The sequence below is a fragment of the Diplotaxodon limnothrissa genome, linkage group LG18 (assembly GCF_057381915.1).
Source record: "Diplotaxodon limnothrissa isolate DT_005_m linkage group LG18, D_limnothrissa_male_GT1.1, whole genome shotgun sequence".
NCBI lineage: Eukaryota > Metazoa > Chordata > Actinopteri > Cichliformes > Cichlidae > Diplotaxodon > Diplotaxodon limnothrissa.
The window spans coordinates 22,028,380-22,050,692 of NC_140613.1; the positions used below are offsets into that span (position 1 = coordinate 22,028,380).

The following is a 22,313-nucleotide window of genomic DNA, read 5'->3' on the forward strand; positions in this document are numbered from 1 at the left end:
GGGAAGGAAATATATAAATTAATACAATTCAAGGAAATATTCATGGTGTACCAATCGCATCATTTTCATTATACTAAAATCCATTAAATTCAAATACATTGTTCTTCTGTAACAAAATCACATAGAAAATGTTATATGTAATTAAATTACTATAAGTCAACAATATATATTTTAAGTGCATTTTTGGACTTCTGTGTTTCATATAAAGCCTGTTCTGGATGTTTATTTCATTCTGTTGCTTCTGTTAATCACCTGTTTTAAGAGCCGGTGTACCTTTTGTACCGGAATCCATGCTGGGTTGCACCATCTTGTGGTGGTTGTGCGCACAGCTCCTGTGGTATTGCTGCTTCTATTAAACTTAGCTGCTAGTATATCAAGTACAATTGTGTTAGTCCATTAATTCACTTATGGACTTTTAAGTTGGTTGCCAACATAGAGATGTACTTGTCTGGTTCCAGTGTAATATTAAATGAGCAAATGGTAAACTTATCATTACTCAATAGTCCACGTTTTTGTCTGGGTTCAACCTCACCTCATGGTACAAACAGCATGAAATAGAAAAACTGAGGGGTAAAGTTTTTCTATTGACCTTTCCTGCTCAGCAATACTCAGTTGAGTAAGCCTATTTGTAGGCTGTGTAACTCTGTAGAGGTGTAACATGTGGACTAAAGTGAAAGTAAATTAAAGTGAACAAAGGATATTCAAAAGTCCTGTCCCTAATTGTACACTGTAGCGCTGTCAAAGTAACTGCTGTTTACTGCTAACAGGCATGTTTCCAGTAGCGCAGAGGCATTGAAAAGAGAGAGGTTGGTATGAGAATTTGCCCTGAGAGCACAAGAGCTACAAAACTTTCAAAGAGAAATTGGGCAATGCTATTAGCAGTTACAGGCCTGCTGCAGCCGATCCCTCATCTCCCTACTTGAACCTTCACTCAGGTTATTCAGGTACAGTCAAGAAGGACAGCACATCACGTTGCTCTTTCTTTCCATGTGTGTGTAGGAATATACATTACTGTGTGTACAGCTACATAGGTAATGCATATTCAGTTCAATTAAGTTCTGTTTTATTTATATAGAACCAAATCACAACAAAAGTTGCCTCAAGGTGCTATACACTGTAAGCTACACACCCAACAATAATACAAAGAAAACAGAGAAAAACGCGATGACCAAGCCCTTAGGCGACAGTGGGAACGAAAAAGTCAGTTTTAGCAGAAAGAAACGTGCCACTTGTAATTTCATTGTACCTGTGACAACGACAATAATGACATTCTGATTCTGATTCCAGCAGAACCAGGCTCAGGGAGGGGCGGCCATCTGCTACCACCGGATGGGGGTGAGTAGGATAAAGGAGCCTCTGTGGAAGAGAGCCAGAGATTAATAATAACAAATAATTAAGCAGCCTACTCCTATTGCAGCATAACTAAGGGAGGATTCAGGGTCACCTGATCCAGCCCTAACTATATGCTTTAGAAAAAAAGAAAGTTTTAAACCTAATCTTGAAAGTAGAGATAATGTCTGTCTCCTGAATCCAAAGCTGGTTCCACAGAAGGGGCCAATAAAGAGAAGTTAATATACAAGAAATAAGCTCTCTTTTTCTAGTATCTGTCAATATTCTCGCTGCAGCATTTTAGATGAATTCAATTTTCAGGGAGTTTTCAGGACATCTTGATAATAACGAATTACAGTCCAGCCTAGAGGTATTAAATGCATGAACTAGTTTTTTAGCGTCACTCTGAGATAGGATTTTTCTAATTTTACAGATATTGCGCAAATGGTAGTCCTATTTGTTCAATATGTGCATTAAAGGACATATCCTGGTCAAAAATAACTCCAAGATTCCTATCAGTGTTTCTGGAGGCCAGATTAATGCCATCCAGAATGGACATCTGTCTAGAAACCGCATTTCTAAGATTTTTAGGTCTTTATGTCTTTAAGACATTCCTGCAGTTTAACTAACTTGTGTGTGTTATCTGGCTTGATCCACAGATAGTCATATGAGCAACAACAATAACATAAAATGTACATTTAAAAAAAGTTAAATTAACATAAAATAATTTGATTTTTTTTTTAAAATAAAAGTTATGGCGCTGTTTATAAAAATTAGTAATTATGTAATTAAATAAAAGGCAGTGACAAACAAAAATAAACAAACAAAAAAAACGTGTTTAGTCTGGATTTATACGAACTGAGATTTGGAGAGCTGGTGTTTGATGCACGGAGCAGGAAAACTGAGAACAGAGTGTTTCTCTGCGTTCACAGTCAGTGTTTATGGTTTCTAACCCTGTGGCAGCATGTGGGAAGAGAAGTTCCTGGCAATCATACATTTTATTCCGACGTTGATGTGAACGCTTGTTATGACTAACTAGGCTTGGTATTAACATTGACAACTAACAGATTCGTTTATAAGACAGCTGTCCGAAATCCCGATTGATCATCGAGCATTCAGCGAGCAGGGAGTTATCAGTATGTGTAAGGGAAAGAAGTAGTCTAGTGGCAGATGGTATCCTTACATAAGCCAAATACGCTTGTGCAAGCGTTAAAATCTGCCCTTGCAGTTTTACCAGGAAGGAAAAGTGTGCTTTGTGGGATGAAAGGTTCAAAAGCAATTCAATGACTGAAGAGTACAGTTACAGTCTGCAGGTGTCTGCTTTTCTTTTTTCTTTTTCTTTCTTTCTTTCTTTTTAATTTCTAACACGTCTATGCACGGCGTGTCTGGTTTGACATGTTGCATAAGGTATCTTAAAGCAACTCTCTAGAAACAGTTCGCTTGCGCTCCTCCAGGTTTTTTGCGAGCATGTCAAATGGAAATATCAGAGACTTTGACGAAATCACGTCTTTTCTGGGCGACTACGGGCTCTTTCAAATTCTCGTTATGGTTCTGCTCAGTGTAAGTACAATGCCCGCAGGATACATGGGTGTAATTGTGGTTTTTGTTTCGGATACACCCGAACATTATTGCAGAAGCCCAAACAGCTCCTCGCGCAACGGCACAGAGTGGGAACAGGAGAATGGTTTCCATGACCGGGGCAGCTGGATGGGACCGGGCAGCTGCTCTCGATACAAGCTCAATGAAAACTGGACAGAAAAAGCAGCCGGCTTCAATGACACAGAACAGTGTTTGGACGGCTGGGTTTTCAGCACTGACAAATACACCACCACCATCGTTTCTGAGGTTCAGTACTGCCTAAATGATCACTGACAGTCAGCCTGTAGTACACGAATTGTTTCGTATGGCTGTGACATTAAAAGACTTCGAGAGCTAAAACATGTAAAAATTGCTTCATGTATTCGAAATAAACTCACTTTATTCTATTATTTTTGTCTGAACGTAACCCGAATAACCATATTCTCTCCTTTTAACTGAAGTGGGATCTTGTGTGCGACAATGCATGGAAAGTCCCTTTCTCCACCTCTTTCTTCTTTGTGGGGGCACTTATTGGATCTTTTATTAGTGGACATCTATCAGACCGGTAAGTCTGTCATATAAAAATATGTAATCAGCCTTTGTTTAAAAAACGTTAAGATAAGGAGGCTGAAAGATATCGTGGCTTTAACAAGTAGCCTTTGTCTTCTTTTTTTTCACGAGGAAAGGTTTAAAAAGTTTTTTTTTCTTACCTGGGTGAATTGAAAAAAAAAATCATAAAAAGCTTTTGATATATGATTGCTAAAGTGACCTACAAATAAAACTAGTTGCTTTAAAGTTTTAGGAGGAGAGTTAAATTGTTTTCAGAACAGATAAGTCATGTAAAAATATTTAATACTGCAGTCTGAAAGATGGAGGAGTGTGGCTCAAAGAGGCTCCTAAATTTAGGTCTGTGTATTAAATGTGCATGTTCTTTTGTGTGAGTATGTATTTCCTGGCTGAAAACTATCAAGAGTGTATTTAGAACTCTGCAGGTTTGAGGTTGAAGCCTGCAGAGCTGTTTTCATGTCATCTGAGGCTTGTGTTTGTTTCCAGTTTGGATTCTATGATCCGCTTGTCTCAGCAAGTTGTTTGGTAAACGGATCAAAGATCTGGAAGCAGATATTCAGTCTAAATATCCAGGTAGTGGGCAACAGAGCAACATAGTGTACGCACTACTGTGGTAGAAGGGAATCTTTTTCTTAGTTCATAACAAGCAGGCAAAGCTACAAGTAAAGATCGTCTCTTTCACTTTTAGTTATTGGTATTTGGGTTGTTTTTTTTATTTTAAATTTTTTTTTATATATATATATTTACATATGTATTATTTGATGAGCTGAAACCAAACAATTTTTAGCAGTGGTGCTGACAGAAAACAATTAAAACCCATACCATCTGAGAGAATCAAAAAAATAGAGAGAAGTAAAACTGATAACCAGCCCAAACTCACTATGATACTGTTATGTTTTCATGACATTACATCTTTACATCTCTGTATTCCCTATTTCTGCATAACTTTTCTTACAGATTTGGTAGAAAGCCAGTATTTTTTTTCACTATGATCCTACAAACAGTCACCGCCTTGATCCAGGTCACCTCCGTCAGCTGGGTCATGTTCACTATCCTCAACTGTCTAAGAGGACTTGGCCAAATTTCCAATTTCATTGCATCACTCGTACTCGGTAAGGCAGCCCATTTGCTCCTATCACACTTCAAGAAGTCTCGGCATGTATTCTCCAGGGCTGAAACAAAGTGTAGCACAGAGCCATGCTTCTGTTCCTCAGCGTGGCGGTGGTTCAAAACCCATTGAAAGGTTGTGCTGTACCAATTCATTTTGGGTCTTAAAAACCTGGTTGTATTGTGTTGAGGCAGTTTAAAGAAGCATTAATCACTATTTCTTGTCTTTTTGTTAAACATATCACATTTACCTAACACAGAGGAGACACACGTTTCTAGTAGGGTTACATCATCCAGCGTAAAAAAAAAAATTGTGCCAAACACGTTGATCCTTCCGCTGTGGTGACATTTTATAAATAAAAGGTCAGCCAATAGAAGCTTTCATGTGAACGAGCAGAATTAAAGTCTACATAAAAGTTTCTTTAACCCCGAGAGGTCTAATCAGCATCTGTGGTGATCCTAACCATAATTTATTATATTATTTAATTTCTTCTGACTATGATTGCCGACTCCTGTTTGTCTGAACAAAGCTGTATTTTTCAGCTCCAGAGGTATCTCCATGAAATCAGATAAAGTGCCTCAAGCATTGAAGGAGCATCCTTTTGATCTAAGGCTGTGCTCCTTGAAAGAAAGGCGTTTTGGCTTTTTGTAGCTTACTTTTCATCTCCAAGGCTCTAGGCTAAAGTAAAATACTCCTTTAAGCCATTGTCTCAGAAAACCAATCCTCTCATGTTTCCTTTCATTAAAGCCCAATCCTTCATCTTTGTCTTGTCCAGGTTCTGAAATGCTGAGTAAGTCTGCCAGGGTGACCTACATTCTGCTGGGACACAGTCTTGGGTTTGGCTTTGGTTATGCCTTATTGCCCCTCTTTGCTTACTTCATACGTGGCTGGAGAATGCTGCTGGTTGCTGCTGCCCTCCCAGGCTTCCTATTTATTCCAACGTGGTGGTAAATCTAATGGATGATGATTCATGTAACCAGTGCACAGAGAATTTTATTAGGACTTTGTGCACCCCTGCATTTCAGTGCATTAATCCGATATTAGCAATGCAATTTTAGAGAAACATGTCAGTATTCGGGTTTTAGCATTCAGTTAAAGGTTACGTAAAAAATCTGAATGGGGAAAGATTTTACCATGATATTATTGTAAGTGCTATTGGCTGTTTTTAAAAAAAAACAAAAAACAAAAACATAACATAAGAGTCTCTTGGGTTAACTCTAATAAAACATATATAATATTGTGGTCTGATGAAAATGACCAGAGCAGCTGGAGCTGATACAATGACATAGCTAACTCACATAACTGCTGTTTATATTTGTGGTGTTCACGACATGCCCAGCCTTGTCAATAAGTAGCTATAGGTTCCTGTTAAACAAAACTGGAAAACTGAGTCCACAGTTACTTGTTAAACTCAATTTCCATGTGATGCTGCATGTGGATGTCTCATAACAGCAACTTTGCTTCTTGTTATGAAAAGTATAAAACATATTCACATACATTATAGAAATATTTGATCAGCGAGTGGAGACCAACAGACGTGTTACAGCAGGCAACATCAAAATTTGTGCATGTACTATTTGGTTTCACTGTGAAAGTAACTCTGGAACGTTTGATGAATGCAGAGTTAGAACAGAAGTTAGTCAATGCCTGCAAGATAATGTTTTTGTTTAGTCAGATACATTACATGTACATATTCTGTCACTCAGCGTAAGGAATTAGAATATTTTTTATTTATCCTTCAATCTAACCAGCCAAGCTAAACGAATCTATTTTTTTTGGTTTTATTTGTCTTTGTGTTAATATATAACATAAAAAACTGTTCAAGGGCAAGTTGCATCAAAGCAAACCAGAAGATTTCTGAAATAATGCCCTTTAGGCAGGCAAGGCCAAATTAGGGAAATTTGAAAATAACCTATCAGCACAAACATGTCACGCCAACTGTCAGGCACGGTGGTGGAGGGTGGTGATTTGAGTTTGTTTTGCAGCCACAGGATTTGGGCACCTTGCAATCACTAGGCCGACCATGAACACCTCTGTATACCAAAGTATTGTTAAGTCAGATGTGAGGCCAGCTGTCGGACAAATAAAGCTTCATCCAAATTGTGTCATGTAACAGGACAATGATTGAAGCCACAGCAGCAAATCTGCGACAGAATGGCTGAAAAACAAAAGAATCAAGGTGTTGCCATGGCCCAGTCAAAGTCCAGATCTCACCCTGACTGAAATGCTGTGGCAAAACCTTAAAAGAGCAAATAAACGAATGCCCACAAACTGCAATGAACTGAAGCAACATTGTAAAAAAGAGTGGGTCAAAGTTCCTTCACAGCGATATGAGAGACCCATAAAGTCATGCAGAAAACTTTTACTTCAAGTTATTGCTGCTAAAGGTGGTTCTACAAGCTACTGAATCACAGGTTGTACGTAGTTTTCCAAAGGACTGCTTAGAGTCAAAACCAGTGAAAAATATCTTTTTGACAGGAGTGTATATATACTGGAGGAGTGTCCACCACACAGACAGAGAGAGAGAAAACAACAACGGACCCAACCCAGTACAGGATCTAAATAAACAGGAATAATGAAATAAAACAGATTAATGAACTTAATTAATGAACCTCAAAATTGTTCCTCATATATACTCTGACATGTAGATTTAGTTACATCTGGTATCACACAGTATATCAAATCCGTACATTACTGAACTGGCGTTACTGAAAACTGTTATGCTGTCAAATCCACTGAGGGTTTTGCTGAGTGATGCAATAAGTCTTTCGTTTTCTTTTAGAAACCAGAATGGCACACACATAAAACAAAGTCCAGCCTCACTATCCTTTTTACGAGCGCATGAAACTAATTTCTCAAAAGCAAAGTTCACTCACGATCAGTTCAGACAAGATAACACTGTTGTCAGTCAGCCTGGACGACATTTGGGTGACAGTTGTGATAGATAACACGTGTTTTCACTGAATCTGGAAAAATCTTGTTTTGAGGTGCATGTTTTGCTACACGCTTTTCACTGCTCTTGTGTGTGCAGCTTGATTCCTGAGTCGCCTCGTTGGCTTTTGCAGAAAGGTCGAGTGGAGGAGGCTGAGCTTGTCATACGTAAGGCTGCCCAATGGAACAGAGTCCCCGCCCCTGAGGTCATATTCAGAGCTGGGGATTGCTTGGAGCTCATGGTACCATTTTTTTTTTTAATTTCCTTGAGCTATGAAAGCCATTGTGCTCCAGTATAAAATATAACTTAAATTGTAGAAATCACACAATACTTTTCCACCATGCAATCTGAAATTATTATATATTCAGTGTGGACAGACGACTTTGCTCTATAATGTTCTGTTTCTTTCTGTGTCTAATTCAGCAAAATAAAGATGAAGAAGAGCAGACATACACTTACATGGACTTGATGCGCACCCATAACATAAGGAACATAACAATTTTAGGTGTTTTCATATGGTAATGGGCTTTCCGGAAACATACAGTAATGCCAGATATTGTGTTGCATGTTTTAGTAGCAATAATTATGCTGTCTAATGTAAAACAAACTTGTATTGCTGAGTCTTGATTATGCTTTTTTTGCAGGATCTCTGTGGCCATGGTCTACTATGGGCTCTCTCTCAATAGCAGCAACCTGCATGGAAACATCTACCTCAACTGCTTCATTTCTGCAGCCATTGACATTGTTGTGTATGTAGCCACCTGGCTTCTGATTGATAGGGCTCCACGGCCCACTTTACTCTTCACCACGCTGATGTTCTGCGGTATCATGCTTCTGGTTATAAAGCTGGTTCCTGAAGGTATGTGTACAATATTAGCAGTGCCAGGAATTAACTAGAACACTCGGTAGATTAGCACTTTGTTTAAACTTTTTCTAATCACTGCCTTTTTCTTTCCAGACATGCCCATCATGGTCCAGGTGTTGGCTTTGGTGGGAAAGACTGGTGTATCTGCTGCTTACTGCTTTATCTACGTGTTTTTCACTGAGCTGATGCCCACTGTGGTCAGAAACATGGGCTTGGGGATCTGCGCCACAGCTGCACGAATAGGAGCTATCATATGTCCTTATTTACTTTACATGGGTAAGTGTGCTTTCTTTTTGTTTTTCGGTCAGAGAGCTTAGGGGAGGTGCATGGGCATCAAAGCTGAAGCAACAATATCCATGTTCGGGGCTAATCTGGCATTTTAGTATTTCAGTTAGTGTTTCACTTTGATAACAGGGGCAGTGGTTAGCATTGCTGGCTCACAGCGAGAAGAGTTATATCCATGTTAGGGCATTTCTGTGTGGAGTCGGTACATTTTCCTCATGTGTGGGTAGTCTGGCTCCTTCGTACAGTCTATAGACATGTGTGGGGTTAGGCTAACTAGATGTGAAGCATCTATGGTTGTCTGTCTCACCCTATGATAATTAAGTCTCCCAGCAACCCTAAAACGGATAAGCAGAAGAAACTGGATGGATGGACTTTGATTGGACAGCCTAACATTGCATCCTGGTTTGATCATGATTTCTGTAATAGGTTTGCAGTTCATGAGCCTGAGTGAAGGAAGCCGTGACAACAGAATTGACCTTAATGTGTAAAATCAACAGAGGCCACTTTCAAATGACAAAGTCCACTTTAGGATTGACGGTTTAATAAATAACACTATACATGCAGTTATTATCAGAGGCCTCATCCTCATTTCTACTGTGACCTAGAGTTGTCATGTGTGATTTAAGTGGTTTGATTAAGGAAGTCTGTTTTCCACCTCTCTTGAAATTATTTTTAGTTGGTTACAATTTTGTATATTCATTTCCCCAATGGTTTTCTCATCTTCTCTGGACTCTGTATATCTTTTTATTTCTGAAATACATCTTGGTAACCTGACCTCCTTCCATTATTGTGTACAAGAGAATGTGCTAACACCATTTTTCCCTTTTTCCGTTTTGTTTTTTTGTTGCCAGTATATTGCGTTATTGATCTGGTTTTAAATGTATTTGTAAATGTTGTAATATAATTCTTAATGCTTGTGTATTGTGCACATCTTCATGATGTGGAAATCCTTTTAACAGTGAAAAGATCTCTCATCGTTCCATTTTAAATGCCTTTTATTTTTCTTGCAGGTCTATACAGCAAGATCCTTCCCTACATCATTTTTGGCACAGCCAGTATTATGGCTGCTGCCGTTAGCATGTTGTTGCCAGACACCAGAAACAGCAAACTCCCTGACCTTCTCATCCAGACCAAACACATCAGACGGTATGCTGTTGATGGACGTACCGAGTTCAGATTTCCCTTTTATTTTAATGGCGTAATGTTTGTGGATGGGAGTACACTATAACCATGACCTGAAATTAAAGGATCCGGCTTTTGATAATAAGTCTGTTACTAATGTATTTGTATTATGCAGTATATATAAACACACTGGCTCGCATCAGAAAAATTTTAATTAAAAGGAGCAAAAATTCTTCAGAGCCAACTGAATCGCAGCATTTTTTTTGTGTGTGTGTATTTTAGCCATTCTTATTTATCTGTTCATTCTGCCTTCGTTTCTCTTTATATCTTTAAGCTTCTCCTGCTGTTCAAAGGAAGCTCTTTCAACCCGACCTGAAGCAACTGAAGGCTTCAAAGAAGTGAACTAGAGTGCCATCTACTGAAAGGAAATCACACAGCAAGTGTGGAAGGACCACATGCATTTGAAGATGAACTACATGTATCGTTAGCTTTAAGATGTGTCTGTAGGACTGTGAGAGGTTAATCTGAAGAAAGTTAACTGAGCTTCTTTGTTCTTGTCATGCAGAATTAGTGATATACTTAAATTCCTGGGTTTACACTTTCTCCATCCAGAGTCTTAAATGGTGCTTTTGTTTTTGGCCTACTTGATTGTTCGTCTGTTTGTTTTTCAGAATGTATTTTTATGCACTCTTGTATTTACAACATTTATTAAAATAAACTGCATCTCACAATGATGTAGACAAAAAATAAATTGTGTAGATGGTTTTGAAATAGATTTTCCTAATTTGATAAGTCTTCATGTCTGTCCAGTTTTTGCTGATTTAGAAAAACACCCCTCATTTCATTATATTGTGCTAGGAAAATCAGATTTATTGAAACGTGTGTAAAAATACATTCGGAATACAAAAATAGTTTGCACAATTCTAAAGAGCCTGAAAGTGGTACCACCCTTATTTTTCAGTATGTCCTGAACTCTTTTAAGCTTTCTTAGGAATAGTTCTCCAGGGTTCTTGAACAATATTCAAGCTCTTCTTTTTTGTTTGTTGGCTGTATTTTGTTCTGTTCCCAGTGCTGTGGTCCAGATTCTGATGAGGAAAATCCATCACTTCCAGTGTTCCACTAAAGACATGATTTTCAGATTGTGTTCATTTGTTTCTTCAATTGTTTTTCTCTGAAGAACACACTGCACACCATGCTGACATGCTGTGTTTGAGCTAATAGCTCTTACAATGTGTAGACACTACACTGGTTTCAAAGTGCTTTTTTTTGCTTCCATAATTCATAGGTCAGTGTTAAATGGCTTAATACCATAAAACAGATACATAGTCTTCTGAAAATGGTCAGGTACAACAACTTGGCCAAACCTGTGTGAAAAATCAACCAATGTCCAAAGAAAAAACAGAGGGTCTTTCGAAAGTCTGGAGAATTATTGCCCATGATAACTTAAAAAAATAACAAAAAATAAATAAATACAAGAAAGGCTGGCAGCGTGGAAGGATGAAATAAAGAAATGAAGGCTGGCTTGAGACCTTCGCACGGTAATGTACATTGGTAATCCGAGAAAGAAGCGCAGTCACAATAGAAAGTCTCAGGCCTCCGTTTTGTGCTTCAGGTGAATGGATGAATTGTTAGCCAATCAAACAGGCAGCTTGGAAGGCTATAGATCCGAAAGACTTTCAAGCAGTACCATCAGCTTCACGATTATTTATTTATATAAATAAATATTTGGAAAACCCTGCATTCCGGATAGTGTTCTAAAGAAATAAGTGTTATTAGTGCCTTCAAAGATAGATCCATATGTCTTTGAAGGCAGGTTAACAAATAGAATGAACTTTAAATCTTTTGTTTTTTTATTATTTTACAATATTTTTTACAACTTTGTTATTTCCCATTTTACAAAACAAAAGGCCCTCACAGCATGTATTCGCTAAAGTCCTTTGTACAAAAGGTTGCACGTTTTAAAAAATGTAATGTAAATACACAAGTAGAGCGATAAAATAAAATACGTTTTTTAAAAATCGAATTAAATTTAAATGATCAAATAACGAGACTAATTTACGGGTTTTGTTTAATTATTTTTATTTTTCCTTTTTTACTAAAGAGTTTCATTTCATTCGGCCATCTGTTTACGTATGCTTTGGTATCTGTTGGAAGCATTAAGTATCTATATAAGTCAGCGTTCATACCGTCGATGGTTCATACTGCTGCTCGCGCAGCTGTCTAAAATATCGCGAGATTGCTACTCTGGACTACTTAAGGCTCAGTCTTGACTGCACCGCGCCCCCGTGATCGTCCCTGCTGAAGACACTAGACCCCGGTGTCTACAGCAATAACACACCTACCCCGCTGAAAGAAGATATTGGGATAAAACAGCCAGTTAAGCTAATGTTTCTAACTTAAACAAAGGGGGAAGTCACCGGAAGAAAAGTGAACAAACATCCGCTTGCTTTCGACTCGCGTGAAATGTGCGGCTGTCACGCAACAGCTAGCAGATGAAGTTAGTTAGATAGCTAGCTAACGTGTATGTGCTGATAGTTATGGCTTTAGCTTTGAAAATCTTTTTTTTGCCTTTACGTTGTAGCTAGTTAATCCTCGATTAATTGGACATTTACATTTTGGTGCAAGTGCGGTGACCATTATGCTAGTTGTCGTGCTACGTCTACTCATCTAACACTAACCTAGCTAGCTAAGACTGGTGTTATATTACCGTATTTGTATTCATAATTTGATGTGTCGCTCTTGTAGTAAATTAGATTTAAGCTGAGTCACAGGTTAAGCCGGCGTTGATTTGAAGACACAAATTAAGTAAGTTTAGCCAGGTTAACTGTCCTACCTGGTAACAGCTAAACAGAAAACGTCAAGTAGATAGCATCTAGTCTACAAGACAGTGTTTGTCTATTATCTAACCTCCCAAAGTTGCACGTGGTAATCACAGGCCCCTTACCTTGTCAGCAATTTCTAAATCATATAGATTACAGGATCTTATCATCTGTAGCTGTAGAGGAAAGTGTCACTCAGTCCAAGTTCATATTTTACCCTCAAATAAACATGGCTCCTAAAAAGAGACCAGTGCCCTTAAACATTGCTCCTGCTAGTGATGGATTATCCACCTCCATGAATACAGAGATTACATCTGAGTAAGTTGACCTGCTGAGTTAAAATTTTGCAGTTGTTTGAAAATATGTTATTCTAAACTGTCTCTTAATTTTATCAGGGCCAATTTAGAAGCGCTGAAGAAAATACTGGAGGAGCTGGACCTGGATGAACAACAAAAGAAAAGATTAGAAGCTTTCCTTACCCAGAAGGCCAAGGTTGGCGAGCTGAAAGATGATGACTTCCATCGTATCTGTGAGCTGGGTGCAGGCAACGGAGGAGTGGTCAACAAGGAGTGCCACAAACCTTCAGGCATAATCATGGCCAGAAAAGTGAGCTTTTGCAATTATAAAACAAAAAGCTGCTGGGTCTTTTATACTTGAGTTGATCTTTCTGGTATTAGTGTTCACCCTTTGATACCCATTTAATATAACACCTTTCTTCTGTGTTTAGCTCATACATTTAGAAATAAAACCTGCAATAAGAAACCAGATCATCAGAGAGCTTCAGGTACTACACGAGTGTAATTCTCCCTACATTGTGGGTTTCTATGGAGCTTTTTACAGCGATGGAGAAATCAGCATCTGCATGGAACACATGGTAAGAATTAAAAAAAATTGTATTCCAGTAGTGTTTTGATCCCAACAAAGATATCATCTTTTCTCTTATCTGTTGCTGAAGATTTATAGAGAGGACAACTGGATTAAAAAGTGTTTTTTACCCAAACAATCAAATGATGTTGTCTAAAATCCCTATCCATTTTGCCCAATGTCTTTGTAATTGAATTAATCTGGTGGGTGTGGGTGTGTGTATATGCATGTATGCATATGCAGCAGTAATTTGTTGGAAGTGGGTTAATGAGGTACACAAACTGTGTTAATTCTTTACAGTATTCACAAAAAGGATAGAATAATCTAGCCAGTCACTGGCTACATTAGTCGCCTTGAGTTCTTCTTTGCACCTGACAGTGCCTTCTTCCTTGTCCCAAGATATACACTCTCCATCTGATATACTTGTTCCTAATCCTGCCAATTCTTGCCAGTCTCAATGTACATCTCAGTTCAATCTTCAATTGAATTCCACCTCATTTTCATCATCAGCCCCTTACAGACGCAGGTCTGTTATTACTTTTGCGTAACTGTTTTTAAGAATCAATCTGTTGGCATTTTCATTTACTTTCTGAATAGGGTCTTTCTGAATAAGGTCTTCAGGCTGCCTTCTGTTATTTTAGCACTCGTATCATAAGTTGCTGTAATCTCTCTGGTGTAGGATGGTGGCTCTCTGGACCAGGTGATGAAAGAAGCAAAGCGGATTCCTGAAGAGATTCTGGGCAAAGTCAGCATTGCTGTAAGTATATTATTTTTTGCTGTCATGTTCTAATGTGGTAGTAAGTGGTAGACATTAATGAAACAATGTAGTGTTTTAATTTAATTAATTGAGGTGTTTAAAAACAAACAAACAACCAAACAATCACGTTCTGTCATAGTTATGTTATGATTTGTATTGAGATTAGGATCAAAATAACCATACTTGCTTTGCACAAGTGCATCTAAACACTTGTCACTCTTAGGCTACGTTCACACTGCAGGCGAAAGTGCATCAAATCCGATTTTTTTTGACCCTATGCGACCCATATCCGATCATGGTATGACAGTGTGAACGGCGCAAATCCGATATTTTCAAATCCGATCTGGGTCACTTTCGTATGTGGTACTGAATCCGATACATATCTGATGTTTTAGAAAGTGACTGCTGTTTGAACGGTCAAGTCGCATTAACTCCGCCTTTTACGTCACCGACACAAGACTGAAGCCAATTATCAGCGCCAGAGAAGACATCGCGAACGCTTCCTGGCCATCCAGTGTAGATGTCAGTGAAACTGTTGGGAAGACAACGTAAACATTTTATTTGTACTGTATAATCTGCAGATTCTGACAGAAATCTGCAACTATCCTTTGAAGCACCGCTCCTCTCTTAAACAGCAATAAGGATCATTATTAGGTTATTTACATTATTATGTAAATAACAAAATAACTTAAAGCAAAAATTGGGAAACGTGAAGTCCGAAGTCTTTATATTAAGGGCCATCAGTCAAACAATACTGTTGCTCTGGGTCTAAACAGAGCGCGTTGTGTGTGACATCTTCTTTTGCGCATGTGGGCCGCTTTGAGCGTTCACAGTAGAGCGCGTTTGCTGTCGCATTTTATTTGTAGCGTGAACGAGCAGACAAAAAAATTGGATTTGATCAAAAAATCGGAATTGAGCATTAAGACCTGCAGTGTGAACGTAGCCTTAGTTCAGGATGAGTTTTGTCATATTGTTTTCTGTAGCATCAAGCCTGTTTAGCGTCATTGACTTCCTTAATTTTTCTCCGCTTTGAAACAGGTTTTGAGAGGCCTTGCCTACCTAAGAGAAAAACATCAAATCATGCATAGAGGTATCAGCATTTTCATTAAGTTTATGATTGTATCTTGAATAAATGAGTTTCATCTGCAAGTAGGATGTGGAGCAGTTTCTATTTACAGCCTAGTTTGATCTCAAGTGGGCCAGATTAGTAAAAGAACTGCATAATAACATCTTACTATAACGATCATTGTGTGCGTGTATGTTTGTTCCCAACTCCTTCTAGACCCCGTTCATTATTAAAATAAATTAAACTTGCTATATACATTTTTTGGAACTAAACTATAGGGTTTTACTCTTTTTGACTGAAACAAGTTGTTGGGATAGTAATATTTTCCATACAGATTCATTTGGGTATTAAAACTTTCATCATTTTTCCCAGAAAAGCAGTGTGGCTTGTTGAAAAAAAATGAGGATATTTATGATTTTACTACAACTTTGACACTTTGCAAAGCCATCCAGAGAAGGGCTGGACCATATCATACCATTCACGGTAATACCGGTGTAATGTTGGGCAACGATAAGAAAATGAAATATCGCGATAGAATATGGGTAAAACGCGCATGCGCAGTGCCTTTGTTTTCATACGCACATGGCGGCGATGGAGAATGAGAAGGGCGAAAGCCAATCGTTGAATGAAACGGATGAACCAGAATTGGTTTGTAAAAATGCTGCAACTTCAGTGGTGGAACTGGTTTGGCTTTCGTCCGTCAGATACAGAACAAAACACTATTTTCGGTAGAGCATGCTAGCTTTCCGTCGTTATTACCGTGTTTTTTGGAAAATACGGCACACTTAAAATCAATCCTTTGATTTTTCTGAAAATCGACAGATCCCCTTATAATCCCGTGCGCCTTATGTATGAATTCTGGTTGTTTTTACTGACCTCGAAACGATTTTATGTGGTACACGGCGCTCGAAAATCTATCAAATGTTTTAGTACGACTTTGCTAAGCCACGAACCCGCACCGCTTGATGGATTGTCGGACCATTACGGCTATCGTAGGCAGGCGCCTCGCAGAGTGATACGTACTGTGCTTCAACATAATAGAGATTGACAGACCACGTGACTTTCGCGCATTGCATGCCGGGAACTCGTGGCAAAACAATCCAAGTACCTGCATCAAATGCAAGCATTTGCAGCACCGCAAAACGTTCATTCTTCGGTTCCAATAAATTCTTGCTTTTTCTTTGCCCCCCAAAAAGGTATGTACAAAACGAAGGAGAACAATGCCGGTCCGTACAAAGACAGACTTGATGAAAAGTCAAAGAAAAGATATGAGGAAAAAAATCAAACCAGTGAAAGGGTTAGACCCTTACGAGCACACAGAGGGACAAAATACGTTAGCGTGCTGCCCAACTTTCACCACGCTCATATTTATAATCATACGGTTCTTGGAGTGAGTGCATGCACTCATGAAGTTTAGTAACTTCAGGTCACTGCAACAAGCCCAGGTACAGTTTACCGACGGATGGGTACAGGACCTTGAAATGCACCGTGTAGAACGAAAGACCATCGTACATATCATAAGTTTACCAGTCTCACAAATCGTCTTCATAAATACACATTCGTTAACCGTTTATTAATAGGACCTTTGAGCTCAATGGTAATTAATTAGTAGTGGAAATAATTTCTGGTAGCATTACAGAAATGTAGCAGTGACAACAATATTGTATGCTGTAATCGTACTGGGCAATTAGTGATACAAAACTGTTTTACCCTGTGAATAAAAGTATATGTTTTTGTCAGTGTACCATGGTAATAACAGAAGCGAAACACAATATTGTGTCAGGACAATTTACTATTTATGCACAATAAACAAAGGAGCATAGCGCGACAATTTCTGTTCAACGCCAGACTTGCTTGTAACCTATATCACCAATTATGTTAAGAAAAATGACGCATTAACTACAACAGCAGACTGACCTTTGTGGAAATGCTTGGAGCAGACTAACCTGTGAGCTGGAGTGTTCTGGGACGTTATATTTTGTCTTTGAATGGCTGCAATCCAGTCGCCTCTTTGTTACTTCGGAAACATGGCTCGAACAATTTCTCTTCAACGACGTAATCTGATAACAACCGATCTCTTTACCCGTCGGCTTCCCGTGGCTGTCATGCGACCGGCTATTGCAGTTAATAACACAACAGCTTCTTGACATTTTTTGTGTTTCTTTTTATTGCTGTATAACTGATTTCAATTGAAAGCCTGCGTGCGCTAGTACCTCTTGCCACGAGTTCCCAGAATTCTTTGCGATTTTACCCCTGAGTGACGTCACATTTTCAATCTCTATATTACCGTATTGTTTGTGTATAACTTCTTTTTAAGTTTTGTGGATATTATACATGGTTATGCTGAGGATATGTCGGCCAATTCCCACTGGAAATGCCTTTTGGTTAAACTGTCAGCAAGGAATTTGCATTTGCACTGTAAAATTTTTATATAACTTTAATGCACTTAAAAAACAGCTGCTTGTTGAAGTGAAAATACATTGATGAGCTTTTTATGCACTAATAAAGTTGTGGAGTTGTAAAGTATTTTGTCTAGTGTCAAATATATCGTGAGTTATATCGTTATCGCAAATTTTCAAATGTATATCATGATGAATATTTTCGGTCATATCGCCCTGCTCTAATCCAGAGGATCTTAGTGCATCCTTTGGTGGGCTGATTCTGGGCCTCAGGCTGTTTGACATCCATAGTATAGAGATTCAGTTGGATAACATTTTCATGTAATTTTATAAGTAATAAAATGTCCTTTTTATCTCAGATGTGAAACCCTCAAACATCCTGGTAAACTCACGCGGGGAGATCAAGCTGTGTGACTTTGGTGTGAGCGGGCAGCTCATAGACTCAATGGCCAATTCCTTTGTTGGAACAAGATCCTACATGTCGGTATGTTTGGGTCTGTTTATGAAACCTGTGGACAAGTTTGTTTCGCATCAATGTTCATGTAATGTGAGAATCTTTTTAACTCATTTTAGGTCGGTAACTTGAATAACAGGATTCTTTTGTGCTAATTTTGATGAAGAGATTTATCCACTGATACATATTTAACTTGAGATTAATGCTTCAGCTGTTTGAACAGTGTTCAACAGTTCCATATTACTATAATAAAGAACTGATGATTGTTTTGTGTGTTGTTTATGTTTGATGTCTAGCCTGAGAGATTGCAGGGGACTCATTACTCTGTGCAGTCTGATGTGTGGAGTATGGGCTTGTCCCTTGTAGAGCTGTCAGTTGGACGCTTTCCCATCCCCCCTCCAGATGCTAAGGAGCTGGAGGCCATATTTGGACGACCGATCTTGGATGATACACAGGGACAGACCCACAGCACATCCCCTAGACCCAAACCTCCGGGTAGACCTGTTAGTGGTAAGCTACACAATCATCTGTGTGTGTTTCAGGTGGCTGGCTGAAAGTGCAGTAGGCAAACCTTGCATGCAGACTGCTCCAAGTTTCCACATGAGAAATCACGTAACTTGCTGATATCAGTGAATTAGACACTCTGATTTATGAACCTGTCAGCTCCGTGATTGCTCGATGCCCCAAAGGAATGTTTGCCATGTTTTTAATTGAAGGTTTTTTTCTGATTGAGTTCTCACTTGTTTTGTTAAACTGACTTCCCCAGGCCACGGTCCGGTAATGGCTATCTTTGAACTACTAGACTACATTGTCAATGAGGTAAGATTATAAGAAGTTATCCAAAGCAGCATTTATTGTCAACCACGTAAAATCACGAATGAGTCACTTTCTGCTGTTTATACTACAACATTTTCTTTTAACTTTCAGCCACCGCCTAAACTACCCCATGGAGTATTCACCCCTGATTTTCAGGATTTTGTGACCAAGTGGTAGGACATTTTAAAACTCAACATATTGCTCACCTTTCCTCACTTACACATGTTAAGCGTCAAGTAGCATGACAAGTAATAGTGACATAACATTGGATTACATGTTTACTAACTTGATGGATTATCTTGATCTTCTTTGTGTCCAGTCTCATCAAAAATCCAGCAGACAGGGCTGACTTAAAAATGTTAATGGTAAGTGTCAGTTTGACTTTAAGTTCCCTATTTTTTTTAAACAGATTATCACAAAGTGAAATATGTGACAGGCCTAAATCACTGTCATTTTTATAGTAAAAAACTTCTCAACTAAACCGGCAGTGCTGTTTAACTTGATAGCAACTATATATTTAGTCAGCTGAGTTAGTGTGTTGTTAATATTTGTGCTTTTTCAGAACCACACGTTTATCAAGCGGTCTGAAGCAGAGGAGGTGGATTTCGCTGGGTGGCTTTGTAAAACAATGGGACTGAACCAACCCAGCACTCCCACACGCACTGCAGATTGAGCTATGTATATTCACTCAGACATTATGTAAAAACATGAAGACACTGCTGCCTAAAACTGTACATTCAGATATACTGTATACACCTTGTGTGACACATCCTCCCTCAGGTGGATCCGTAAAAGCTTCATCTTCAAATCAGCTCTATGATATTTTATCACATAATTCACATCCCAGGATAGATATTTAAAAAAAACACACACAAATGATTGTTGGAAGTGTTGACAGCATAGAGTATTAGAGATTTATTCGGTTCAGGATTTTGACTCATTAAGCCACATATCTGGGCCACTGATGCACTATTATTTTTTTTTATTTTTTTTTTTGCCCCCAGTAGCTTTTTGACATACAGCAGATCGTACATATACTGTATAGAATTGTAAAATACTTGCTTGAAAAGGTTCATAAAACAGAACAAAAGAAATAACCAATATTTGTAATTTCATCCCCAGCCCCCCTAAATCCAGTGCAGTTTTCCAGCTTTCTTGTCTGAAATTTTCTGAAGTGCTCTGAGGCTTACGCTGTTTTCACACATGCACTGGAAAATGTTGAAAGAATCCAGTGTGGATACTCACCCAGTTACTCTGTATGGTCTCCCTTGCATGCGGCTCCACTGGGTAATGTCCAATTAAGGGCTGCAGTGCATGTTTGAAAACGGCATTACAGTACAAGTATGCCAATCCCAGTTATTACAATCATGGCTAGGCTTTGTGTGTCTACAGAAAAATATACTTATGAGTTTCTTTATATGTCTGTTATGCAAATACACTGAGAAATGTAAGGATTAGCTTATTTTACTGAACAGGTTGCGCGCATCTGAGATGTTTCTGAAGTTTCTTGCTTTTCTTAACATGGGAGATTTCTACTAATTTTGAGATGTCTTGAGGTGAAGCACAATGTTTCATGCTTTACAGCATGACCCTCATGTCAAAGCCAAAAATAATAAAAAAGTGTTTTTACAAACGTTAAAAATAGTCTGTTCTCTGTTGCCTCTCCGTTATAGGGTTATGTTTTGTTTTTAAAGTTAAACATCTCTGAATTTTCCTTCTGCAGGTTTCGTATGTTTAGTAAAAGACTTCCTTTGCAAATCCTGGAAATTCAGCCCTGGGCAGATTCTACTTTTAAGAAGGCTGCTTTTATCCCTTGAATGAACTCCATCATGGCTCAATGGGCATTGTCAGCTTAAACAAATTATCATTTTTTTTGTATACCCTCTAATGTAAACAACAGGATGTGGATTGGCCATGTGCATCCTGCGTTAGGGCATTTTGACTTTGTGTCCTGTCACCACCAGTTTAAAAACATAGTTTGGGGTAAATTCTTCAGAAACTTGATAAATCACAATGCTTTGGAGATGAATAAATGGTATGCACTGTGACTTCCAAGCATGATGGCTTCATTTACTGAAATATCACATCTGTCTTACACTTGTTTTACCAGAAGGGGGAAGCATATTGGGTGCATAGAACTGAGGACCTCCTGAACAAATACTAAAAAATAAAGTATAAGATATAGTAGTCTTCATATCTAAATATATCTGGGCTGAGAGATGCATTGTGAGGGCACTTCTGCTACCAAGTTAACGTTTGCATAATTGAATAAAGCTTAAGCTTGATATTGACCTGAGCCACTACCAGGTGAAGAAGGAAAAAAAATCCCCCCTTCCTTCCCTCTTATTTTGCACGGACAATGAAAACCTATCTAGTGTTGATTAAGCGCCTTCTCTTAATTGGGTGTCAACTTGCAGGATTAAAATGTAAGACACTGAGGTGTGAGAACGATACAGTGTTGCAGTATGCGGGGTGGCTAAGTGTTGACGGGAGGGGGACTAATGCAGCATAAAAACAGCAAAGTCTGCAGTCATTAATATGCAAATATGCAAATGAGAGGGTAATTAAGATTGGGCGTTTGTCAGTGGCTCTTTGATTGCTAATGAATTCCAATCTGCAAGAAAGGGGGAGGGGATGATGAGCTAAAAATTAGGAAAAAGAACAGGATGACATTGTGCTCCTCTCTCTTTCTTACAAAAATAAGGAAACGAGTGCAGCATGAAGGCTTTTACCAAACATTGCAGTGTTTTTTTAGCTTGCGTCAGATACTAAAAAGGCCGTTGCAGTTGAAAACATGAAAGATACCTCTCACTAGAAATGCTGGCGCTAAAAATCAGTTTCAGCACGAGCAAACATCTCAGAAAAATGGGGAGGGGAGCGTGTGCCACCGACAATTAACCATTCACGCCGTCGGTGAGCAGTCAGCATGGCAGGCTTGAGCCACCGCAGGAAGGTAGAATGATTTCTGCTCATTAAGAGTGATGGGGCTGACCCCTGTTGAGAGATGCTCAGGTATCTTGGTGGGAGATGTGCACTGCCAGCATGGTGTGTGTCACAAACAGTGTTATTTTGGCAAATGGGGACCTGCAGTTCACACACAAGCGCACACACACATTCACACACACTGCTGTTATTGCTGTTTCAGTGGTCCCCTGACACTTGTACGTCTTCCTCTCTGTGGCATGTGAAATGAGAGGACGTATACGTGAAATAAAAACAAATTAGAAGAGAATAATAGTGTAAGACAGCTGCTCAAAAGGTGTAATTCTTCATCAAAATACTACCACTTTATATATTTCAGTTGGCTACAGCTATGATGCTGTGTCACACAAAAAAATCCCACTAAAAATCT

General features: G+C 38.7%; 2 protein-coding genes across 3 annotated transcripts; both read left to right on the forward strand.

Annotated features, from left to right (window-relative positions):
• The first annotated feature begins 2,591 nt into the window (after positions 1–2,591).
• Positions 2,592–10,467, forward strand: LOC146613569 (organic cation/carnitine transporter 2-like). 2 transcript variants are annotated; one of them, XM_085377194.1, is made up of 11 exons: positions 2,592–2,642; positions 2,964–3,174; positions 3,369–3,472; positions 4,432–4,586; positions 5,358–5,529; positions 7,614–7,755; positions 7,938–8,032; positions 8,159–8,373; positions 8,473–8,655; positions 9,675–9,810; positions 10,121–10,467. In XM_085377194.1, the coding sequence occupies exons 2-11, from the start codon at positions 3,037–3,039 to the stop codon at positions 10,191–10,193; spliced, it is 1,413 nt and encodes a 470-aa protein (XP_085233320.1). In that variant the 5' UTR covers positions 2,592–2,642; positions 2,964–3,036; the 3' UTR covers positions 10,194–10,467. The 2 variants fall into 2 exon arrangements, with proteins under 2 accessions (XP_085233320.1, XP_085233319.1); XM_085377193.1 differs by having other exon boundaries at positions 2,618–3,174; positions 10,121–10,466.
• A 1,590-nt stretch (positions 10,468–12,057) lies between these two features.
• On the forward strand, positions 12,058–20,561 carry map2k2b (mitogen-activated protein kinase kinase 2b). Its single transcript, XM_085379036.1, has 11 exons — positions 12,058–12,923; positions 13,001–13,211; positions 13,333–13,479; positions 14,149–14,226; positions 15,265–15,316; positions 18,051–18,175; positions 18,442–18,655; positions 18,912–18,964; positions 19,073–19,134; positions 19,281–19,326; positions 19,524–20,561. The coding sequence occupies exons 1-11, from the start codon at positions 12,835–12,837 to the stop codon at positions 19,632–19,634; spliced, it is 1,188 nt and encodes a 395-aa protein (XP_085235162.1). The 5' UTR covers positions 12,058–12,834; the 3' UTR covers positions 19,635–20,561.
• Positions 20,562–22,313: the final 1,752 nt, after the last annotated feature.

Bases quoted from the DNA above. Each gene is read 5' to 3' on its own strand.
- LOC146613569 (XM_085377193.1), top strand. From the start codon at position 2,797: ATGTCAAATGGAAATATCAGAGACTTTGACGAAATCACGTCTTTTCTG. The intron at 7,756-7,937 runs GTACCATTTTTT...TGTCTAATTCAG, and splicing joins GGGATTGCTTGGAGCTCATG to CAAAATAAAGATGAAGAAGA. The intron at 9,811-10,120 runs GTATGCTGTTGA...TATATCTTTAAG, and splicing joins CAGACCAAACACATCAGACG to CTTCTCCTGCTGTTCAAAGG.
- map2k2b (XM_085379036.1), top strand. From the start codon at position 12,835: ATGGCTCCTAAAAAGAGACCAGTGCCCTTAAACATTGCTCCTGCTAGT. The intron at 14,227-15,264 runs GTAAGTATATTA...GCTTTGAAACAG, and splicing joins TGGGCAAAGTCAGCATTGCT to GTTTTGAGAGGCCTTGCCTA. The intron at 18,656-18,911 runs GTAAGCTACACA...TGACTTCCCCAG, and splicing joins TCCGGGTAGACCTGTTAGTG to GCCACGGTCCGGTAATGGCT.